The 24,694-nt window shown below is 34.5% G+C and overlaps 1 protein-coding gene across 3 annotated transcripts in view; it reads left to right on the top strand.

The window, feature by feature from the left end:
* DENND1B (DENN domain containing 1B) overlaps positions 1-24,694 on the top strand; it is a 285,595-nt gene that overhangs the window by 207,797 nt on the left and 53,104 nt on the right. For all 3 annotated transcript variants that reach the window (XM_059413042.1, XM_059413040.1, XM_059413041.1), the window contains one exon: positions 20,572-20,662. In XM_059413042.1, coding sequence (XP_059269025.1) covers positions 20,572-20,662 — 91 coding nt within the window. The remainder of the gene's footprint in view (positions 1-20,571; positions 20,663-24,694) is intronic.

The raw sequence follows: 24,694 nt of genomic DNA, 5'->3' as shown, positions 1-24,694 counted from the left end.
AGTTAAGAGTTAAAATAAAACTGTTATTTCTTTTTCTTTTTTTTTTCTCTTACTGTTATTTCTGATAATATGGCAGGAAGGATTCAGAGCTAACTTACATACTGAAACAATTTTAAATACAGTATTTAAAAAACTTTTTTTGTGGTGGGGGCACAGGAAACAACGCCCAAATTGAGAAGTGTATTTGAAGACCCTACTCCCACAATTCTGGGATGATTTAGTGTAAAAGTAAACAAGAAGTAAGGTTGCTCTTTCCCTTAACTCATTTCCTAGTGATTGTACCTTTGAAGCACTGGTACTGAGTGGAAGGGAGGGAAAAGTGCTGCTGAGAAGTAAACACACCAGCTTGTAGAGAAATTTGAAGTCTGAATTAATAATTTCATATTTAGTCTGACATAGCTCAAGCCAAGTTTAAAGTGATCCTAAATTGTTAGCACTGTCAGGCCCTAGGCAGAGGCAAACACACATCTTCTCTTGAGGAATCCAGGCACCAAAGAATTCTCCCACCTATAATTCCAAAGAAAAACTTCTGTGCTAGAAATTATTAAAAACACAAATCATGAATGCGAATTAGAAGAAACAGCAGACAAAAATTGACTTGCAAAGACTTTAATTATTGGAATTATCAAAAATAGAACATAAAATAGCTATGCTTAAGATGTTCAGAGAAATAGAGGATAAGCTTTAAAAATGTTCAGGATATAAAAACATTCAAGAACTGGAACCAATTTTAAGAATATAGCAGATATAATTTCTGGTAAGATGCATGTAATTGAAATGAAAGGAAATTGATGGGTTTAACAGCAGATCAGATCTAACTGAAGAGAGATTTGCAAAACTGGAAGATATATCTGAAAAAGAAATTAGCAAGAAGATAATGCAGAGAAATGAAGAAATAAAGAATGTAGGAGAGGTTAATAGACATGAAGGGTAGAGTTGAAAATATCCAAAGCCATCTAATCAATTCTGAAAGGAGAAGACAGAAAATGGAGAAGACATAGTAAAGGACAAAGCCAGAACCAATAAAATACACCACTTTATAAATTTAGGAAGTTCAACATATCCAAACTGAATAAATAAAAAGAAATCTACAGCCACACCATATATTTGTCTCTAAAGCATTAAATAATAAGGGAAAATTTGAAAAACAAGAGGAGCAAGATAGATTACCTTCAAAGGAGCAATATACCGAAAGCTGGCTTCACAGCGACAATCCAGAAGATCCTGCCATATCTTCAGTGTGTTGAAAAAAAATATATCCAGAATCTTCTGACAACTAAAACACATCCTCATTATAAGAGTAATATAAAAACATTTCCCTCCAAAAAAACTGAGTTTTCCCCTTGTGTTGGCTTTATTGATGTGTCTACTTGGTTAGGCTAATATCCCCAATTACTTTAAATGCTTCTCTCGGTGAAGGTATGTTTACAGATATAATTTAAACTTCTAATCATTTGACTATAGATAATGTGAGTAAGCCTGTCTGAATCAGTTGGAATGCCTTAAACTCAGAACTTAGGTTTCACTGGAAAAGAAAAGAAATTCTACCCATGGGATGACCACTTTGGTTACCTCCTGTGGATTCGGTCTACTCATAATTTTTCCTTCCTGATAACTCTCCTATGAATTTCAGACTTGCTTAGCTAGCCCCCTAATCATGTAAACCAACTCCTTGTAGTAAATCTCGTGTGTGTATGTGTCTACCTATCAAATCTCCTACTGGTTCTGCTTCTTGGATGAACCCTGACTACTAATAGCAGAAAGAAATCTTTGAGAATGTACTTTAAGAAAGTACTTCAGGGAGAAAGAAAGTTTTCTCAGTTCCAAGATGGAAGGTCTGAGATGCAAGAAGGTAGAATAAAATAAATGGTAAATATGTATATTTGTGCAACATAGGCAAGTTCTTCCACACATTCAAGAATGAAATTGTTCCAATTTAAATTCCAAAAAAATTCCCGTTTTGATAGTGGGAAAAGGGAGATCCTCTTCAATTTGTTTTATACAGCTACGATCATCTTGGTTCCAGATCCTAAAACAGCATGAGAAAAGAACATTATAGGGCAGCCTTACTCACGAACATAGATGCAAAAATTTAAACAAAATATTTGCAACCAATTTTACCAATATATAAAAAGGATACTACGTTATGAGCAGGTTGCATTTATTCCAGAATTTAAATGGCAGCTGCATATTAGGAAATCTGTGAATGTAATTCACTACATTAGCTGATTATGGGAGAAAAATCATTAGATTATCTCAACAGATGTAGAAATTGTTCATAAAATTCATGGTAAAAGCTAAGAAAAAGGCATGATTAGAGTTATTTTCAACAAATATCATACATAATATTGAAGCACTGAAAATTTCCCTCTGAAAAAGGTGTTACCTGTTACCATTGAAATTCCTAACACACATAATTTAGCTACAAAAAAAAAAAAAAAAGGTTTAGAAAGAAAACACCAAACTGACTTATTTTTATTACTTTCAGGAGAGAGACAAGTTTCTTTCTTTCTTTCTTTCTTTCTTTCTTTCTTTCTTTCTTTCTTTCCTTCTTTCTTTATTAATTTTTTAAAAAACATTATAATGTATTATTAGCCCCAGGGGTACAGGTGTGTGAATAGCCAGGTTTACACACTTCACAGTGCTCACCATAGCACATACCCTCCCCAATGTCCATAACCCCACCACCCTTTCCCGACCCCCCCGACCCCCAGCAACCCTCAGTTTGTTTTGTGAGATTAAGAGGAGAGACAAGTTTCTTAAGACATGATGGAATAGCTGGCATAAATTTGACTTTACTGGAATTAAGAACTTTGGTTATTAAAAAACACCATATTTGTAGTACCTATAAATCACTCATGGATTTAGACTCTAGAATTAAAACCAAGCCAAAACAAAACAAAACAAACTCCTACATGTCTGTAAGAAGTTTTCCCCTTGTCCATCCCCTTATCCATCCAATAGAATTGTGCAAAAGACTTGAATTAGCACATGCAAATGAAGAAGCCTGAATAACTAATAAAAGTATGCAAAGTACTCAACCTCATTTGTGGTTAGAGAACATAAAATTTAAAAAAAAAATAGCACCTCATACTCACCACATTGGCTGAATTTTAAAAACCTGAAAATCTCAAAGTTTGGGAAAGACATGGAGCAAGGCACCAAGTTTTAACTGTTCATGGGAGTGTAAATTTGCACAAATTGTTTAGAAAACACTTTGGAATTAGCATTGAAAGTTAAACATGCAAATTTCCTATGAATTCCCCTCTAAGTGGTGCACCAGAAATCATTTACTACACTGCTCATAAAAGTAAAATACTGGCAATAATCTTAGATATTCATCAGTATTAAAATGAACAAATGGTTATATTCATACAATAGAACATTATACACAGGGAAATAAATAAGCTGCAGCAAAACTGATCACGAATGAATTAAATGAACAACAAATCACTGAAGAATTACTATGATGATTCCTGTCTGTCGTGTTTAACAACAAAAAAATTAAATAGTATATTATTTAGGGAAACATTTGTGTGATAAAACTATAAAAGGCAAGGAGAGGATAAGCTGAAGGGAAAAATGTCTTTTCTGTGGAAAGAAAGGGACACTCAAGGATGGACCTTCTAAGGAAGGGAATGTTTTTCGTAGTTTGCTTTATCATTATTATTTAAACTTAATTATTTAAATTACTGTTATTTGAATTATTTAAGTACTATATAAAAACATCTTTTTTTTTTGTTTCTAGATCAGCCTGTAATAGGTGGTTTTCATTGACAGTGGACTTCTTAACTTCTTGGGGCCTCAGTTTCTGCTTCTGTACGATGAGTGAGACTGACAGGTCACTAAGCTTGAGATACCTTTTGGCTCTAACATTCCATGATATTTTGAAATAAACATAGCTTAGATGGATGATGGTAGGTTCCATTTGGATAAATTCCTCTTAAGATAATGGATTTGGAAGGATTCCCAGAAACAGCTTCTTAAATCCACAGCCCTGACATCACCCTGTTTCTTTAGATAGCAGCTGTATGAAGATTTAAGCTATTGTATCTAGGACTCTTACCTTTATCTTATATTATGCTAACACAATAAAGGAAATTATTTTCTTGTGTATATTATTTTTTATTAAGGCCACTGGAAGTTAAGTTTTTTCTGCTCATTTTGTTATATACTTTTCCTGACTAAGGACCATAGCTGAGTTCATTGTATTGATCCAAGAGCCTAGTCTAGAACGACAAACTTATGAGATATCTATGAATATAGGCCCTTCTTTAGCTGGCAACCAAGATATATATAACATGTAAGGAATTCAAGTATAGATACATATTCAAATTGGAAAATCCTCTTTTACTGTTCTTCCAAAACCCTTTCCTACCTGTCTTAAGATAATACAAATGTGTCTAGAAGAAACTTTTCCATCCAACAAAATGTCCCCAGTGGGTGGAAGAGAATGTTTTTAAAACGAATGGGAATGTGGCTGTAGGAGCTCTCTGAAAAGCACAACATTTAATGAAGCCATTTGTAAGTTTCAGAAACATTCATGCATATCGTGCATTCTGTACCACAGTATAGCTGTTTTATTTTAAAATGAAAACATTTGGGGGCACCTGGGTGGCTCAGTGGGTTAAAGCCTCTGCCTTCAGCTCAGGTCATGATCCCAGGGTCCTGGGATTGAGCCCCCGCATCAGGCTCTCTGCTCAGCAGGGTCCCTGCTTCCTCCTCTCTCTCCCTGCTTCTCTGCCTACTTGTGATCTCTGTGTGTCAAATAAATAAATTAAATCTTAAAAGAAAAAAATGTGGGGCCTGTGCGTGGCTCAGTGGGTTGAGCCTTTGCCTTTGGCTCCGGTGGTGATCTCAGGGTTCTGGGAATGGGCCCTGCATTGGGCTCTCTGCTTGGTGGGGAGCCTGCTTCCCCCTCTCTCTCTGCCTGCCTTTCTGCCTAGCCTACTTGTGATCATGCTGTCAAACAGATAAGTAAAATCTTTAAAAGAAAAATGAAATAATAAAATGAAAATATTTTATTATTTTTTTAAGACTTTATTTACTTATTTGACAGATGGAGATCGCAAGTAGGAAGAGAGGCAGGCGCAGAGAGAGGGGGAAGCTGGCTCTCCACCAAGCAGAGAGTCCAATGCAGGGCTCGATCCCAGGACCCTGAGATCATGACCTGAGCTGAAGGCAGAGGCTTAACCCACTGAGCCACCCAGGCACCCCTAAAATTAAAATATTTTAAACAATTTACTGGTTAGATTACCATTTGCCTCCCTTCATCTTCAAATAAAATTAAGTTTTCAGTTAAATACATTGTATTTATCCTTTGACTTTGAATTCCTGGTCTCACCATCATGTGTCCCTAATTGCATGCCTACCCCATTGTTAATAGCATTGGCTCAGAAATGCTCTGGAATCCAACAGACCTGGGTTTGTATCCTAGCATGCCACTTTATCAGAGTAGCACACATTGTAAGATGCATTGTCTCACTTTGGGCTTTAAATCCTTGCTCAGTTTCCTATACTAATGCAATATCCAAATACACTGAATATCCCTTCAAATATACCTTTCACAACATAAGGTTTTGTATATTCTGTACCATGAAACCAGTATTAATCTGCTGTCATTCTTCCATAGCTTGCTCAAATGTCAGTCCTATCCAAACCAACCTTCCCCCTTACATCCTCTGTTCCCTTAGAGCTTTGTTTATATCTGAGTTTTAGCATTTAGTCTACGTTACTATAATTTACCTCTTTGTTATGTTTTCCTTCACCTGTCTAAAGCCTGATTTTCCTCCCCCTCACTAGGTCTGTACTCCTTTCTCTGTACCTATACTATCTTGAAAACATTTTGTTCTTTTATTCACCTTAACAGTTATGTATTGAGCATTTGGTTTTGGTCAGATAATGCTACTTCAAGCACTTGAGACCCAGAGCTATGTAACATGCTTTCATGGGAGTTATTTCTAGTGAAGGGAATGGGTTAACAAGCAGCACATAAGTTCAGAGAGTATGAGTTATTAATTGGATGAGTAATTTTAGACCAGATGATCAGGAAAGATATTACTGATAATTAAGGTGATACTTAAGCTAAATCTGAGAAGGGAATTAGTTTTGGAAGGAACATCATTTCAAGTAGAGGGAATTGCTACTGCAAAGACCCTAAAGGAGGGAAAGAACTTGGCATTTCCTAGCACTGGAATTAAATCAACTATGGGCAAGAAAGAAAGTTGTATTAGATGAGGTTAGAAGAGCAGAAAGAGGACAAATCTTACTGGACTTTTTGAAGGCATAAGGATTATATTTTATTCTAAATGAGGGGCACCTGGGTGGCTCAGTGGGTTAAAGCCTCTGCCTTCGACTCAGGTCATGATCTCAGGGTCATGGGATCGAGCCCCGCATCAAGCTCTCTGCTTGGCAGGGAACCTGCTTCCTCCTCTCTCTCTCTCTCTCTCTCTCTCTCTCTCTCTGCGTGCCTCTCCGCCTACTTGTAATCTCTGTCAAGTAAATAAAATCTTTAAAAAAAGTAAATGAAGTAGTATGCTACTGGAAAACTTTTGCTGGGGTATGATTGGATCTGATTTGTATTTTATAAGATTGCCCAGATTATGTTGTAATGGATTAGAGGAGAGAGAGGTAGCAAAAGTCCATTATGGGTCTGTTGTAGTTGTGCAGGAGAGAACTGATCATGGCTTAGATGAGGAGGGTAGTAGAAAAGATGGAGCGAAACAGAGCACAGTTCAATTATGTTTGGGAGGTAGAATTGCCAGTTGTTGCTGATGGGTGAGAGAGAGAAAAGGGAAATGCCAAATCAATATTAATGCCCATATCTTTATTTGTATATTGGCACCTCTAATAATTCTCTTTTTAGTTCACATATTAATTTTCTGTAAAGTTTATGAGCTATTCCAATAGTGGGCCATATATGATTTGATTCCATAGATGTAATTTCTTACATAGGATCTTGTTAATGCTGGGTGCTAAGTAAAATATTAGTAAAAATTCTCTGTGCAATATTTTATGATTACCACTTAGAGAAAGTGATTTTGAATACTAAGATATTTATATACTACAGTGATTAACAGCCATAAACTCTAAGATTAGGGAGATGAATTTCTGTTTCATGAAAGTAAACTTTTCATTATGACCAAAGAATATGATAACAAGCCTACATCCAATAAACAAAAAACAACATTATTTATATAAAATTTCTCAAAATCAATCCACTTCTGATGAATCACTATTTCATTTTGTAAATATGCCACCAATTCCATCCAGTTTTCATTACATAAGGAACATACTTTTGTGGATATATGTAGAAAATTCTCATGTCAGTGAGAATGTTCTCATGTCAGAGGATACTTACCAGAAATTTGAATTTGAAATTCATTTAAAGGGGCGCCCGAGTGGCTCAGTGGGTTAAAGCCTTTGCCTTCGGCTCAGGTCATGATCCCAGGGTCCTGGGATTGCCCCGCTTCTGGCTCTCTGCTCAGCAGAGAGCCTGCTTCCTCCTCTCTCTCTACCTGCTTCTCTGCCTACTTGTGATCTCCGTCTGTCAAATAAGTAAGTAAAATCTTTAAAATAATAAAAAATAAATAAAATTCCTTTAAAAAGTCTTTGATGAGCTTTTGACAACTGTTCTACCCAACACAACTACTGTTCTGAGGGAATATTTGAAAATTTATGATTTAATCAAATATGTCCTTTGCATTTTTGGATGGGGGAGGGTGTTTATGTCAGCTCACCTTCAGAATTACTGTGAAGATGAATGAACTATGATACATAAGGAAAACTTAGTGGCTATGATATAGAATGATATTTCTTTTTCTAAAAGCATCTGACGAAGTACCATATCAAAGATCGATAAATATATTACAGTCTTGGAATATGAGGCAAGATAATGATGTGTGTATGATGTGTGTATGATGTGTGTATGATGATGTGTGATGTGTAAAGAGCTGATTTGGGCCCATAAATACAACTTTCTGATATAATCATTGCTTGATTTCAGATCGTAATTTATAACATATATTTCAAAATGCATTGTATAATAATTCTAAAAACTTAAATTCAAAATTTATCATATAATAATAAAACATTATAGGGGTAATATCTGTTTATTCAATAAGCATTTATATGGTAACTACTATTTGAATGTCTACTTGCTATGTGATGATTAGTGTTTTCATATTTATCATAGATTTTTAAACAATTGATATATTTCCCTAATATATTATTGTACACAGAAAAATTGTAACTTTATGGTGGAGAAACCCAGCAGACATGAGCTTAACTAGGTGATCAAGGTTAACATCACCAGCAGTAGCAACATAAAGTGACACCATGTACCCCCTGATGAGATCTGCTGAGGGCTCAGTCACCCCGTGGTGTTCTTGCCAAAATATATAACCTCCATCTGATGATGAGAATATAGCAGACAAGCCCACATTGAGGGGCATTCTACAGTATGACTGAGCAGTGCTCTCCAAAGGGCAAGAAAAGTTTACAAAGGGCAGAGAAAGACTGATGAACTACAAATGGAAAAGACCGGATTAGATCTTGCAATAAAAACATTAGAAAAACCAGTGTAACCTGAATATAGTCTGTAGATTATTTAATGGTACTATAACTATGTTAATTTCTTGATTTTGATAAATGTACCGTAATTATGTAAGATATTATCATAAGGGAAAGTTGGAAGATGGTTATATGGGAACACTCCATTCTATTTTTGTAACATTCCCATAAATCTAAAATTATTTCAAAATAAAAAGTTTAAACAGATTCTCAAAGAAAAACAAAACCCAACAGGGCATTCACATTAAGATATCTTAATGTCTACCTAACAGAGTCTCTTTCATGCCACTATTATTATCCTTTGTGTTATGGTTTCTCCTGAGAGGATAGGTTTTGTTACGCATGTAATGAAGAGGAAAAGAATCCTTGCTTTGATCCTCTTTAATGTACCTTTCTTTTATACTTACTTCTCAATCTGTGACATAGTTTTTAACTTTTTTCCTTTTTCTCTAGGCTGTTCCTTTAGTGTCCTTTACAGTTACACTTGCCTTCTACCTGTCCTCTAAATGTTGCAGTCCTCTAGGCTTTATCCTTAGACCCCTACTTCTCCAACTAGTGGTTCTTATGTAAGACCATCACTGCATATATATATGTTAAGTCCCCAATACATCTTTATTATAGACCATATAAATGTAAATGTATGTCTGTGTGTTTGCACAGTATGCATCTTTGTGTACACCTCCATACATACACATACATCACCCTTACACATTCCTGCATTTGTACATGTACACACATACTAGAACCCCCTGCATTCCTTCATTTAGGAACCAGTGCTACCCTGTTGCCTAAATCAGAAAATGAGGAGTCCTCTTTTCCTATGTTATTACTGCTGACTTTTCTGGTTTCCAGTTGTTTACTATGTTCTGTTGATTCTGCTTTCTAAATATTACTTAGATTATCTATTTTATCCTCTTCAATTTCAATGTCAGTGACTTATGTTGGATAACTGGTTTAGTTCCGTGTAAGCCATCATCCATTCTACTTTTTTCTTTCTTTCTTTCTTTTTTTTTTTTTTTTGCATTCTACTCTAAGATGGCTCTTTCTGAAAACCAAATCTTATATTTTTCCTATTATATTTAGAATGAAATTCAAACCCCTAGCATGGCACACAAAATCCTTCATCTTATGGCTTCTGCCTCTCTAATACTTCTCCAGATGCCTTTGCTATAGCCATTCTGAATGATTTGTTGTTAGGTCTCTGAAAAATAGTTTTATGTCTCTCTGAAAAGCCCTCAATCAGAGGCATTCTACCATATGACTGAGCAGTGCTCTCCAAAAGGGTCTAGATCACCAGAGGGAAGGTGAAAGACTGATGAACCACAAATGGAAAAGATTTGGTTTGATCCTGGGATAAAACAAGACATTAGTAGAATAACTGGTATAACCTGAATATAGTCTGTAGATTATTCCATAGTGCTCTATCTGTGTTAATTTCTTGTTTTTGGTGAGTGTACAAAAAAATAACTTGGATTATAATAAATGCTTATTAATGAGTAGTGAGAAAGTAAAAGACAGTGAGTATGAAATATGAAACATTGATGAATTGGATCATAATCCAGGTTGATTTGTTTGCCTCTTTCTTGAGTTGTAGGCACTGTAAAGACACGGATCATTTTTTAAACTGTTTTGTATCCAAATATGTAATACATGATAGACATTTAGTGTTGTCAAATAAATAAATCAAAAACTGCTGAGTAACTTATTATAAGGAATAGGTATGAAAATATCTTGACAAATTTTGATAGAAGACCTTATAAAATTGATTATAATGAAGCTCACTTAGGAATAATCCAAAACTTGTAGGAGTCAAGTGTTACTCTGTTTTAAATTGGTGTGTATAACTTAAACCTGGAGTCATATAATGACCTAAGATGTAGGGTGAAAATTCAGTGACATCTTGAGCATTCTCTATATTTTGTGCTATGACCTGCTTTCTTTGATTTAATAAGATGTTGAATAAAAGGAGTGAGTCAAAAGCCATATATCTTCCTTTTATGTTAGCTAGAGGTTTTGGAAGATTTTAGAAAGCTTTTAACATAAATAATAAGATCTTATGAATTTCTACATTATCCTATTAATCTTTTTTTAAAAGAAGCATGATAGTTACTTTATATGGTATGTAATCTATAGCTAAGATAAACACATGCACTAAAGATTCAACAACTTTGGAGTATTAGGAAACATTTGATATATGAATCATTAGGAGATGGTAATTATATTTATAACATGAAAAAATAATAAAAATAAAATGTGACATAGGGGAGATCTGGAGACTTACTGGCAGAAGGAAAGAATCCATAAGGAGAGATAGCTCATCGGGACAAGAAATACATTACTTTTCAGCATCCTTTGCTCACTTACTTCAATAAGTATTTTGGTTTTAATTTTACTTATTTGAGAGAGAGAAAGGTGTAGGTATAGGGGGAGGGGCAGAGGGAGATGGAGAAGCGGACTCCCTGCTGAGCAGGGAGCCCCTGGGGCTCAATCCCGGGACCCTGGGATCCTGATATGAGTCCTGATGTGAGTCGAACCCAGGCATCCTACTTCAATTAGTATTTTATTTTATTTATTTTTTTTAAAGATTTTATTTATTTATTTGAGGGAGAATGAGTGAGAGAGAGCATGAGAGAGGAGAAGGTCAGAGGGAAAAGCAGACTCCCCAAGGAGCTGGGAGCCCGATGCGGGAATCCATCCTGGAAGTCCGGGATCATGACCTGAGCCAAAGGCAGTTGCTCAACCAACTAGCCACCCAGGCACCCTCAATTAGTATTTTAAACAGTGTTTCTCGAAGTGGGCTCTTAAACCATCTGCATCAGATTTATCTAAAATGCCTATTAAAAATGGATATTCTTGGGGCGCCTTGGTGGCTCAGTGGGTTAAAGCCTCTGCCTTTGACTCAGGTCACGATCCCAGGGTCCTGGGATCAAGTCCCACATCAGGCTCTCTGCTCAGCGGGGAGCTTGCTTTCTCCTCCCTCTCTCTGCCTGCCTCGCTGCCTACTTGTGATCTCTCTCTGTCAAATAAATAAATGAAATCTTTTTTAAAAAATGGATATTCTTGAGTCTCACCTTCAAAATTTCTGACTCAAGATACTTGGATTAAAACCCAGGAATCTACATTATTAATGAAATACATAGCAATATACACACTGAAGCTTTGGAAACATTCATGTAAGTATTCTTTATTAATTCTGTCAATTCAACAGAATAATTTGAGTGTCTACTTATGTATGAGGCAGTGTTTTGGATGCTGGAATATATTGGAGAGCAAAGCAAAAAAATATCGGATTTTGCAAATCTTTTATTTCTAGTATGAAGGGGACAGATAACAGATAAGTTACGTAGAATGTTCAAAGATGTTAAAAAAAGTAAATAGAATGGGAAAAAGGGTTCCCTGGGGTTAGGAAGGAATATAGTCAGTGTGGATTTCATGGAATATGTGGCATTTGAACAACTTCCTTTAGGGTGGTCAAAGATAGAAGCAGAGAGGAAGATTTGGAAGGCTATTGCTATAATCTTGGTGAGAAGTCATAGCATTTAGGAACTGGCTTGTGGAGGATAGCATACTAGCTGGTCAGGTTATGGATCCATTTTGAAGATAAAGTCAGTGGATACTTTTAAAGATTTAGTATAAAGTGTGAGAGAAAGAAAACTCAGAGATGTTTTCATGATATCTTATCCAAGAAACTGGTAGGATGTAGCTGTCATTCTATTGAAATTGGGAAGAATAGGGGCAAGAAAGATTTTGGTGAGAGGAATTCAGTTTTGAACATGTGAAGTTTGAGACATCTGTTAGACATCCAACTAGGATATTGGTTAACAAATGGATAAATGAGGCAGAGGAGAAAATTAGACTGGAAATAGACATTTGGGGGTCATTAGCATAGGGTTAGGTTTCAAAGCCATTAGACTGGAGACAAGTGAGATTATCAGGGGAGTGGCTGTACAGAAAAATGGCAAGAAGCCCAGGAACTGGAAAATAACAGGAGGCAATGGTGGAGGAGGCCAAGAAAGAGTGAGTGACCAGTGAGGCTGGACAGAGTTCAAAATAATAAAGTATCTTTGCAACCAGGTAGGGAAAGAATACTAAAGAGGAAGGGGGTCAACACTGTCAAAGTCTCGTGACAGGTTAATTAAAATAAAGACCTGAAACTGACCTCTGAACTTAGCTAAGTGGAGACCTGTTGACGTCAGCAAGAGCAGGCTTGCTGAAAAGGTGAGGCAGAGGTTATGGCTGAAGTATGGGAGAAGAGGAAGTGGAGACCAAAGTCCTGACAGCTCTTTTGTGTTTTACTGTAAAGAGCAGTACAGAAATGGACATAGCTAGAGAAGTAAAAGGGGTCAAGAGGAGAAATAACACGTGTGCGGGCCAGTGGGAAGATCTAGTAGAGTAAGAAAGCTATTTGCAGGAAAAAGGAGGGAAAATGGTTGGTGGACTTGGTCTTGGTGAGGAGCACAGTTACTGCATCACAAGGTAGAAAGCACAGGCATAGGAGGAGGAGGAGGTAAAGGGGCTGGATAAATAGGATGCTTAGAATTTGCGGAATTTTTCTTTTAATGATTTCAGGTCTTTTTTTCCCCCTTCAGTGAAATTAAGAAGCAAGGTCATCCGCTGAGGAAAAAAATGGGGGAAGTGGTTGGATATTTAAGAAGGGAGAAGATATAGCTGGGAGAGTGAATGGACTAGGAAAAAAAAATTGTTTGGCATCATTCAGAGCACATTAGAGATGGCAGATTATGACTTTAACGTAGAGTAGTCCTCATGCTTGGCTGGGTTTTCTCTCTGCACCTGGAGCTTCCTACAGGCCTACTGATAATATGCTTGCTCCTGTTTCCGGGTGTTATTTATGCTGGTGGCTCCCTTACCCTGGAATCCTTTCTCCCATAAACTATGTGGCCTACTTCCTCACGGCTTTCAAGGCTTGACTCAGCTGTCATCTTCTTCATGATATCTGCCCTGATCACACTATTTCAAATTGGAAGTTCCTTGCCCAGGCTCTCCTCTTCTAACACTATGCAAGTCTCTCCTCTTTTCTAACACACTACATAATTCTCTTTTCTAACACTATCGCCTTCTAACATACTACATAATTGATTACATTTTTTTTCTCTCATGCTTCCACTCCCCTTCTCCCCCCAAATGTTTAAGCATCATGAAGGGTTTTTTTGTTGTCATTATTGAACTATAATTGACTTACTAGTTTCAGGTGTACAAGATAGAGATTTGATATTTTTATACATTATGAAATGATTATCACCATGAGTCAAGTCACCATCTGTCATCATACAAAGTTATTACAGTATTATTGACTGGATCCCCTGTGCTGTACCTTCCATCCTTGTGACTTATTTATTTGATAGCTGGAAGTTTGTACTTAATCCGCTTCACCTCTTTCACCTGTGCTCCCATCACCTTTCCCTCTGGCAATCACCAGTTGGTTATCTGGATCTGAGAGTCTGTTTCTGTTTTGTTTTGTTTGTTCATTTGTTTTGGTTTTTTAGATTCTATATAATAAGTGCAATCTTATGATACTTGTCTTTCTCTAACTTATTTCCCTTAACGTAATACCCTCTATGACTATTTATATTGTAGCAAATGTCCAGATATCATGTGTTTTTTATGGCTGAGAAATAATTGTCCGTTGTGTGGTGTGTGTGTGTGTGTGTGTGTGTGTGTGTGTGTATACACACCACATCTTTATCCATTCATCTATCAGTGGACACAAGTTGCTCCTATCTTGGGTATTTTAAGTAATGCTGCAGTGAACATAGGGGTACATATATCTTTCTGAATTAGTGTTTTCATTTTCTTCGGATAAATTACCCAAAAGTAAAATTGCTGAATAGTATGGTAGTTCTGTTGTTAATTTTTTGGAGGAAATTCCATACTGTTAGTGCCTGCACCAATTTACATTCCTACCAATAGTGCATGAGGATTTCCTTTTATTCACATCTTTGCCAGTACTTTCTATTTCTTTTTTTTTCTATAATAGCTATTTTGACAGTTTTGAGGTGTTATCTCATTGTTTTGATTTGGATTTCCCTGATGATTTGTAATGTTCAACATCTTTACATATGTCTATTGTCTATCTGTATGTCTTCTTCAGAAAAATGTGTGTTCAGGTCCTCTGCCCACTTTTAAAATTGGATTTTTTGTTTTTTTTTTTTTATTATTGTGTTATGTGAAAACTTAATGTAATTTGAATATCAACCCTTCATCTGTTACATCATTTGCAATTATCTCCTCCCATTCAGTAGGTTGCCTTTTCATTTTGTTGATGGTTTCCTTCACTGTGTTAATGCTTCTTAGTTTGGTATAGTCTCATTTGTTTGTTTTTGCTTTTGTTACCCTTGTCTGAGGAGATGTTCAGGTCTATCTCAAGAAACAAGAAAAGTCTCAAATAGTCTTAAGTTTAAAGGAACTAGAAAAGGAACAAAGTTAGTAGAAGGAAGCAAATAATAAAGATCAGAGAGGAAATAAATGAAAATAGAGACTTAAAAAAATAGAAAAATCAATGAAACTAAGACCTAGTGCTTTGAAAAGATAAATGAAATCAATAAACCTTTAGTTAGATTCATCAAGCAAAAAAGAGAGAGAGCCCACGAAATCTGGAATATTTGTTCTATTTGTTTCTGTACTTCAGGCATCTAGGAAAGTACCTGGCTTATAGTAAACATCCAATTAGATATTTATCGATTGACTGAATTGATTCTTTGGTCTGTTGGTCATGAAGTTTAACTGACTTGATTTTGTTGCAAATTATCTAAAGACTATCTGTTGATATATCCTAGAGGTTAGTGTTGTTCCGTTAATGTTTTTTAGGTTATTAGTTCCAATAATAAATCACACTGAATGGGCTTTTTTATACCCTTCAGTGTTTTCCTGGTCATTATACCATAGCAGTGTAATTTAGTATCCTTACCGTTTTATTTGCCTAGTATTTGTAATGGAATAAAGATAAGTTTATTTCTATTCCTTCATATACTTAATTCTCTTGGTTTAGCTCTAAACTGACCTACCTCATTCCCATTTGTTACAGCAGTTTGTGTTTATATATATATATATATAGTGACTAACTGAATGCCTTACATTTAGCAGGTGTCTATAAATATCTGCTGACTTAACTTATTGTATAACACTTTAGTGTAGTTTTCACTAACCTGTCAAGGTTTACTGAGCATTTATAAGAAGGAATATTTAAATTAGACAACTTTTTTTTTTTACTGAGCATTTATAAGAAGGAATATTTAAATTAGACAACTTTTTTTTTTTTTAGCCCAAAGCATTATATAAAAAGGAAATTTTAAGGATCTGTTATAAATGAATACATTTTAAAAGTACTTTTCTTTTTACAGTATTAACATTTTTTTTCTTTAAATTGCTAAAGATTTCTACTCATTAAATATGTATTTTTTCTCTAGCTCTCAAGCCTTTATTAGATTAGTTATCTTACATTTGTGCAGGAAGAATTTCTTATAGGAGGTAAATTTTGAAACATGTTCATTTTTCCTCCAGGCGGAAAAAGGAGTTGGGGAGTCTCGACTTTTTTTGTGTGTTGCTCCACTGCCTCTGCTGCTTTGCTTCAGTAATAAGACTGTCGTCTTAGCACAAAAAACGGCACTCCATCTTCCCACTTCCCCAGCTTGATAAAGAATTGCACCACTAACTTTCTCTCCTCAGAACATTGTTTTCTTATGAGCTCTTTTAAAAAAAGTCAAAATATTTAAAAATCATTTAAGACTCATTCAATTTAATTATTGTCATCCTCAGAGTTTTGATGGATTAATTACAATTAAATATTTATATAACATATGTCCACACCACTGAAGGCGTTTAGAACATTGATTAATAGCATAACTTATTTTGGATTTTTAGATTAAATGCCAGAAGTGCACTGACTGGTGAGGAATTAAGGAACTGAGAAACATACAATTTATTCCTTAGAGCAAAGATGCATAATCTGCTCGGCCATTATTTAAGTTTATTCTGTGAATCAGAAATATTCTTTTTTTTTTTAATTTATTTTTTATTTTCAGCATAACAGTTTTCTTTATTTTTGCACCACACCCAGTGCTCCATGCAATCCGTGCCCTCTATAATACCCACCGCTTGGTACCCCGACCTTCCACCCCCCCGCCCCTTCAAAACCCTCAGATTGTTTTTTCAGAGTCCATAGTCTCTCATGGTTCACCTCCCCTTCCAATTTCCCCCAACTCCCTTCTCCTCTCTATCTCCCTATGTCCTCCATGCTATTTGTTATGCTCCACAAATAAGTGAAATCATATGATAATTGGCTCTCTCTGCTTGACTTATTTCACTCAGCATAATCTCTTCCAATTCCATCCATGTTGCTACAAAAGTTAGGTATTCATCCTTTCTGATGGAGGCATAGTACTCCATAGTGTATATGGACCACATCTTCCTTATCCATTCGTCCATTAAGGGCATCTTGGTTCTCTCCACAGTTTGGTGACCGTGGCCATTGCTGCTATAAACATTGGGGTACAGATGGCTCTTCTTTTCACTACATCTGTATGTTTGGGGTAAATACCCAGTAGTGCAATTGCACGGTCCTAGGGAATTCTATTTTTAATTTCTTGAGGAATCTCCACACAGTTCTCCAAAGAGGCTACACCAACTTGCATTCCCTATTTTTTTGGAAAGAAGCTTAACTCTAAGTCTATTCTTTACATTTTATAATACTCTTAAAACATATATTTTATTTGAAAATTGATATGGTGAATGTTTGTTTTTATTTAACAGTATTGCTTACTGAAGTCCATTTAAAACAATAGATAATTTCTTTCAATGGATTTAATTTCCTATCAGGATGATTATTTAGGGGCGCCTGGGTGGCTCAGTGGGTTGTCTTTGCCTTCAACTGGGGTCATGATCTCAGAGTCCTGGGGTCGAGCCCCGCATTAGGCTTTTTGCTCAGCGGGAGCCTGCTTCCCGCTCTCTCTCTGCCTGCCTCTCTGCCTACTTGTAATCTCTCTCTTTGTCAAATAAATAAATAAAATCTTAAAAAAAAAGATAGTTATTTGAAGATAAAAACGTTTTGAAAAACCTTAGCAATAACTGTCAAAAAGAGTAGCAGGAAGTAGCTTTACTGCTTAAAAACATTTCTTTTGTAACCTGTCACACTACTTTAAGATTGTGTTGTAAGGATTAACAAAATGCAGTTCTTGCAATTGGAATAATATTAATGATCTTGATAATTATATATCTCCTTACTTAAATGACTTATTTATACTTTATAATAAAATTATGGACTCCATGCTATAGAATTATGTCTATGATTTTTTTTAAATTTCCAATTATTTATGTTTTGGTGTGATTATTTAGCATGTTTAGGTCCAGGTTTTAATTTTCACTTTTGGAATGAAAAGCAAAATATTAAGATTTATGTAAAAGCATCATCTTAATTCACACTTTTAAATTCTTTTAAAAATCTACTTGCACCTTTATGTTTTATTATATCTATTATATCTATAGCACTTTCATTGTTATTAAGTGTTACTTGTCATTACTTGCAATTCCAAATTAATTCTTCTAAAACTTACATCTTACAGTTACCTAAAGATATGTGTTTACTAAATTAGGTGGGTAATCAACTGAAAGGTTACAGCCCATTTTAGTTATAGCTTTTCCAACAGATAATATTTTTTAGTTCAAAATTACTTCTATGCAAAATAACTAAAATGGTCTTTTTTACTTACTATGAAATCCTCCAGACTTACTAGAATGGAGTGACCATGACCCAACTCCACTTGGAAAAAAAAGAAAAAAGGTGTTTCTTTCTTAATTTTGGCTGGTTACTGAATCAAAACTGGAAAAATTTAGAAAACTGTTACCTTAGGCATGTTTTTCTCCATTAATGCCACTTCTCAGCCTATCCCTGGGTATCTATATTTGTGTGTATGTATATAGAATATGTGTGTATGCACAAAATCCATCTTTTATTTTAAGAACAAACATTTGCATTAAGTATGCATGCGGATTAATGTCTGATTGTCATGACAGAATTGTTTGTAAAGTCAGTTGATAACATGAGGCATTTTACAAGTGATTAATTTTTATTGGCTCAATTTACTAGTTCAGTAGTAACACGAAGTAGTTACTCATGCTCAAAAATGCATAATCAGTAAATAGTTTTGGGATTTATCTCCTTTTAGATGTTGAACTATTCCACTCAAACTAAAATGGATGGATTATTTCTAGTAAACATAAAAATGAAAACCTTTTAAAAAGTCTTGTAGTCTTAATCTTTTAAAGCAAATTAAGTCCTTTAAAAGGATGTCTTAGTTTGCTTCATTTGTCAGTAATATATTGCTTTAAATTTATCATTTTACTTCACCTTTTTTCTTCAAAATGGTACTTAGTCCATCAAATTAGATCACTTTAGTTTGATTTATAGTGCTGTGTTGAAAATATATCAAAGTCAAATCTTGCAAGGATTTTAAACCACTTTATTTTCAAATCAACCATTTATCATATGTAAGGAAGATGCCAAGATTGTTATTACCTTTTATCTCAAGATACAATGAAATGAATAATTACGTACACATGCCTTTCACATTGTTTCAGTATACGTGAGTCTTTCAGCAAACATTCATTTCAAACTATATGTGAGGCTTTTGCCAGGTATTCAAGATATGTACATGAGAAAGACAGTGATCCTACACTCAGGAAATCCTTAAATTGACAGAGATCAAATAGGTGGTGGTCGTGGGAAAAGGCGGACTTTAGTATTTAACATTTATTCTCTGCCTGCAATCTAGGTACTTCATATTGTTTCAATTAACCCTCACAAAACACCATAAGATATTTATTATTTTTCCCATTTTATAGAAGGGGAAGCAGACTCACAGAGAGCAAGTTGCCCAAGATCATAAAGCTAATAAGTAGCAGCGATGTGATACAAGCCTTTCATTCTCCAAACTCCTGTTCATATTTGCTTATATTATTGGAAACTTTTTTATTCCATTATATCCCTAATGGATGTAAAATTGGGTTATCTGTGGTCCCTACCCTCAAAAGGTTTTAATTTTTATGAGAGCAACTCACACTCAAAAAAAAAAAAGCCAGTACTATGCATCTTTTAGGCTACATCTGTTTAAATCCTTCTAACATTTTGGTTCAAAATTATTCTATGATAATATAAGGTAGTTAAACCACATTTTGAACAGGACTGTGTTGGTTTCATTTGTTTCTTTCTTAATTTTGGCTTGTAATAGATTTCTGTCTCAGAGTCTTAAAAAACTGATGTAACTTATTGCCATTAAATAATTTTTTAAATGCTACCTGAGGAATACTGTATTGCTCTATAGAACTTCTCTAAATTAGTTTTGTTCATTTAGATAGAAAACTTTTTTTTTAGAACTAAGAGTGAGAATTGTTTAAAAGTCAAGCTATTTTAATTTGGTTAAATTTAAATTTTCCAGAGTAAAAAAATTATGGCCAGGATTAATTCCATCACGAAAGTGAACATTTGGTATTAATCTCCAAATCTTCAGGTTTATCCTTCAAATATCATTTAAGTCTTTCTTATCATTTAAGTCTTAAGTCTTAAGACTTATCATTTAAGTCTCCCTTTGTCTCTTATGCAAGGGACCTTAAAGATACTTCACCTTCATTATGGATGGAGAAACCTGAAAACATTTATAACATTTTTTTATAATCCAGAAGGTACAAATTTCAGATGCCACGGATAGACAAAATAGAAAGTAGCCAAGTGCCAGCAAATCGTACATTATTTTTCTCGTTAATGAAGTTACAGTCTGTACCATACATTTCTGATTTAACTAAAGTGCTGTTATTTTACTGGGCTATTTTAATTGTTTGAGTTTTCTTGACATGTATCTGTATATGTGTGTATATACATATATATGTGTAATTTATATTTATATAAGTATCTGATATTAATATTTTTCTGTAAGTAAAATTAATTTTATGAAGAAAGCGGAAATTAACATATTTGACACTTTTTAATTTCAGTTTATTGATGGTCGACTGGCAAAACTAAATGCAGGAAGGGGTTTCTCTGATGTATTTGAAGAGGAAATCACTTCTGGTGGCTTTTGTGGAGGTAAAGACTAGTTCCAGTGTGATTATCCATTTTCTGAGTAACAATTGTTTTGATTTTTACACTTGTGTCTGATATAATCTACTTCATAAGGAACTATTTTCTCTTAAACATAGAATGTCTTAGATATATTTTTTGATCTTATAATTATGAGCTATGGTGTTAACTTATTTTATTATTCAAGGTGTTAAGATGGTCTCATGAATTGGTAGCTGTTTGTTTGAATAATCTTTTAATATTAGTAGAAATAAATGTCACAGAAATGCATTTAGCTTGTATCTTCCTGTCTTTCATCCTGACTAGTGTTGTCTGCTAAAAATAACCCACAGTGATGTCTACTACTAGATTTAAAGAACTAAGATTATAGTTGAAATATTTGATAATATAATCTAAAAAAAAAGATGTGAATACCACAGTGCTTTTACATGTTAAGTAAGTGTATTGTTATAGTAGTCTTTGCCTTTTTTTTTTTTTGCTTTGCAGAACATTGCAGCATGAGGAAAAGACTTTTCAGTTTACCTTCCCATGTGCTTACACTTGTCACTGTAAAAAGTGCTCACTAAAAAAATGGAAGGCGTCGTACTATTTTGTATGTGTGAAACATAAGCTAGGTGATATCTCATTTTTATTTAATATAATGCACTTTAATATAATTAAACAAAGACAGTGTTTCATATGTAAATATTCAGACAACATTACAATTACCTGGACAGTTAATGACTTATGAACTGGTACTTGTACATGATTGCTTCAGTATACAGCCCTGACTCTGGCAGAGAATTTTGCTTGAGTCCTTGAAATGTCACATTCATTTACTCAGCTGGTGTTGTGCTAAGTGTTTACATATATAGTAGGCACTGTTCCAGGTACAGGGTGAACTAAACAAACAAAAATCTCTGGTATGTTCATTTTCACCATGTATAATAGTAATATTTTATCGTAGGTTTAATTTAGGGAAGAGATGTCTTTAGTGTGTGTTTGAATAAATAGTTGCTAGAAAAGATAAAACATGAAAAGACAAATAGTAATAAGTATGCGTCCACAATTTTCCCCACATTTAATTTTACTCTTAAATAAGATATATTTTTGTACCATCGAAATACAAAAACCATTGAGAAAATTTGTTCATTAAAAGAGGTAGAGATGAACCGAGCATTTATGGACCTTCATCTGACATAAGTATAGCATTTCACTGAAAGCATTTAGCTTTGGGAAAAACTTAGTTTACTTGACTCAGCGAATAAGCCAAGCTCCTTGCTTTCCTCAGCTCATGGGTAAAAATTTAGCTTCAATGGAACTTTTGTGTTAAAATAAGGCTTTTTTACTTTTCAACTCAGACAAGCAAAATATTGTCAGCTCATGGACAAATTGCTTGAGGCATCCATTCAGTATTTATATAACTGCTGTCTCATTATTTTTATGACCCGTGGGGCTAGTATCATATATGGAATTGAAGATGACATCTTGTGACAGTAATGGGGTAGAACTGTGATCGTTTTGTAGAGTCGAATTCTGTAGTCTTAACCATTGGTCCAGATACCTCTGTTCTAGAATAGAGGATAGGTGGGTGGCTTTTCTGGTGGGAGAGGGGTTGCTAAAACCTTTCATTAAAGGTCTCATGATTTAAAAAGAATGGAATGTTAATCACCGGTTGGCATCTGACTTAGAGACGGCTACATTTGCAGTACAACTTCATGCCAACCACTTTGTTGTTCTTTCTTAAAATGCAAAAAGTTTTGAATGCTTATCTTAATTTGGTGGTGGCAGGAGCAATAGTGAATTAAAGGGAAAGCATAGTTCAACAAGTATTGATTTCAGTATGTACAGCAAGAAAGTATATTACAAATTATGTCTGGCTATCAAGTGTCATTTTTTAATCATTGTATTTTAGGTTATTATTTTAGAGATATATAGAGATTATTCTTAGAAGAAATAAAGCACAATTTATTAGGATTTGAAATAAAAATATGAATATAATAAAATTAGTAATGTTCTTATAAATGATATATATAAAAGAACATTATACATTTGTCATTTAGATTATATTTATAAAGATGTCTGTATCATGATATGAAACTATTTTTCAAAGAAGTAAACTATTATAACTCATTTCTCTCATAGTTACAGTAAGAATAATTATAATTGTTCTTACTGAATATTAATATGTAACAGAATCTCTTATAAGAGCCTACAAATTTTATCTCCTTTAATCCTCAGAGCCCCTGAGGTATTTTGATTACCCATCCCCATTTTTATAAGGGCACTTATCTCAACAATTTGCTCAGGGTCACACAGCTAGTAGTGCTAGAGTCTGAACTCGTCATGTATCTGCCTGCGTTCAAAGCTCTTGCTTTAATAACTATAATATATTGCTTTCTTATGATAAGAAATCTTCTTAATTGGAAGACATTCAGTAAACAAGAGCACTGCCCAAGCCTTCTCCACTCCGAGTGGATAAAAGTAAAATTCCTGTCTTGTGATTATCCGTTGAAGATTTTTCTACTAAGCCCCAAGAAAGATCACCCTAAGAAAAATTAACATTCACTAAAGCTAAGCAAAAATAATTAGGAAATTTCAAAGAAGCATCTAATTTCTCCCCTTTCTGTGCCATTGTAGTAACAGTTTATGTATCCTGTTCATTTCCAGTATGCATGGGTGATGATAAAATGAATATGAGCACAGTGGAACTTCGTAATTGTTTTGGCTCTGATAAGAATATACAAAGCAGGACAGTCTTACATAGAAAATCTAGATTCACACTGAATCTAGAACTATGGCTAAAGACTGTGAATGCATACAGATTTCCAAAAACTGATTTCTGTCCTGTGAATTCCTGTGCTCAGGACTGTTAAAGGAATCCCTGTTACTCCTGATTTTTTCATGAGACCTTTGTAGAATATTCAGCCTTAACAGAGAAGTCATATCAGGAAGTATGTAAAGGGAAGAATATCTATAGAGGCTAAAAGGTAATAGAAGTGGATGGAAGTAGGACAAAGGGTACAATTAAGTAAATAAAAATATTGGTCTGTGAACAAGCAGCCAAGGAATATTGAGTAGTTAAGAACGTGGTGGGGGGAGGGTTACATATTTTTTTCATTTAAAGTCAGGCTAGTTTTTTAAATCCACTTCCAGTTATCTAAACTTTCAGAAGGAGAAATATATTCAGATTGATTTTATAAAGAAGCATGTAGTTATTCTTCATTAGCATTTGTTTCCTCATTAGTTTCCTGATACAATCTGATTAGTCTTTTATTTATTTCTCTCTCTTTTCCTGTACTGACTGAGGCACCAAGGTGATTGGAAGAGATAGTAGGTAGTCATCCACTTTACTGGCATTTTTCTGGCTTCACTGAAGAGTTTAGGTGAATTTATATTTTTTTGAGAAATAACTATAAATTTCTGGAATTTAAACAAATATATTTAAGGAAGAAGTCTTTGGACAAGTGAGAGACAAAGATATTCTGTCCTTGAGTGTGAGAAAACCACTCATATGTTTAATGAGAACAATGCTAGGAATTTCCTCAATAATGCTTGTTATTTCCATAATCCAGTGACTTTAGGAAGGACTTTTTTTTTTTTTTTTTGGCATTCAGATTCATTTTTAAGAAGAAAAACAGCCTTTAAACAATATTTTTTAAAATAATGCATTTGTCTCATAAATTTTGTGGGAATAGAAGCCTTCAATTTGAAAAGCTCTAAATTTAGAGAAACAAATATCTTTAAAAAAAATTTAGCAGGACTCTACCTATATAGTACCATGTTTCCCCATCATCTCAAGCAGTTTATGTAAGGACTTCTGTTTTCCCCTGTGCATATAATTCTGGATTATTATTGGTCATTCTGTGAACTGTTTCTTCTCAAGGTATCTGCTTTGAACAGCCCATTTTCATTTCTAATGTAATTAGTGTGAAGTGATACAGAGGAAATCTCTGTTTTATCATATTTTATTTAACAGTCTTAAGAGGTAGAGTTTTTAGAGTTGAAGGACTACAGAACCAAGAATTCAAATACCTAGATTCTTATTCTTTCTAAGTT

This window comes from Mustela nigripes, chromosome 10 (assembly GCF_022355385.1).
Source record: "Mustela nigripes isolate SB6536 chromosome 10, MUSNIG.SB6536, whole genome shotgun sequence".
Lineage (NCBI taxonomy): Eukaryota > Metazoa > Chordata > Mammalia > Carnivora > Mustelidae > Mustela > Mustela nigripes.
This window is presented reverse-complemented; position numbering and strand designations above follow the sequence as displayed.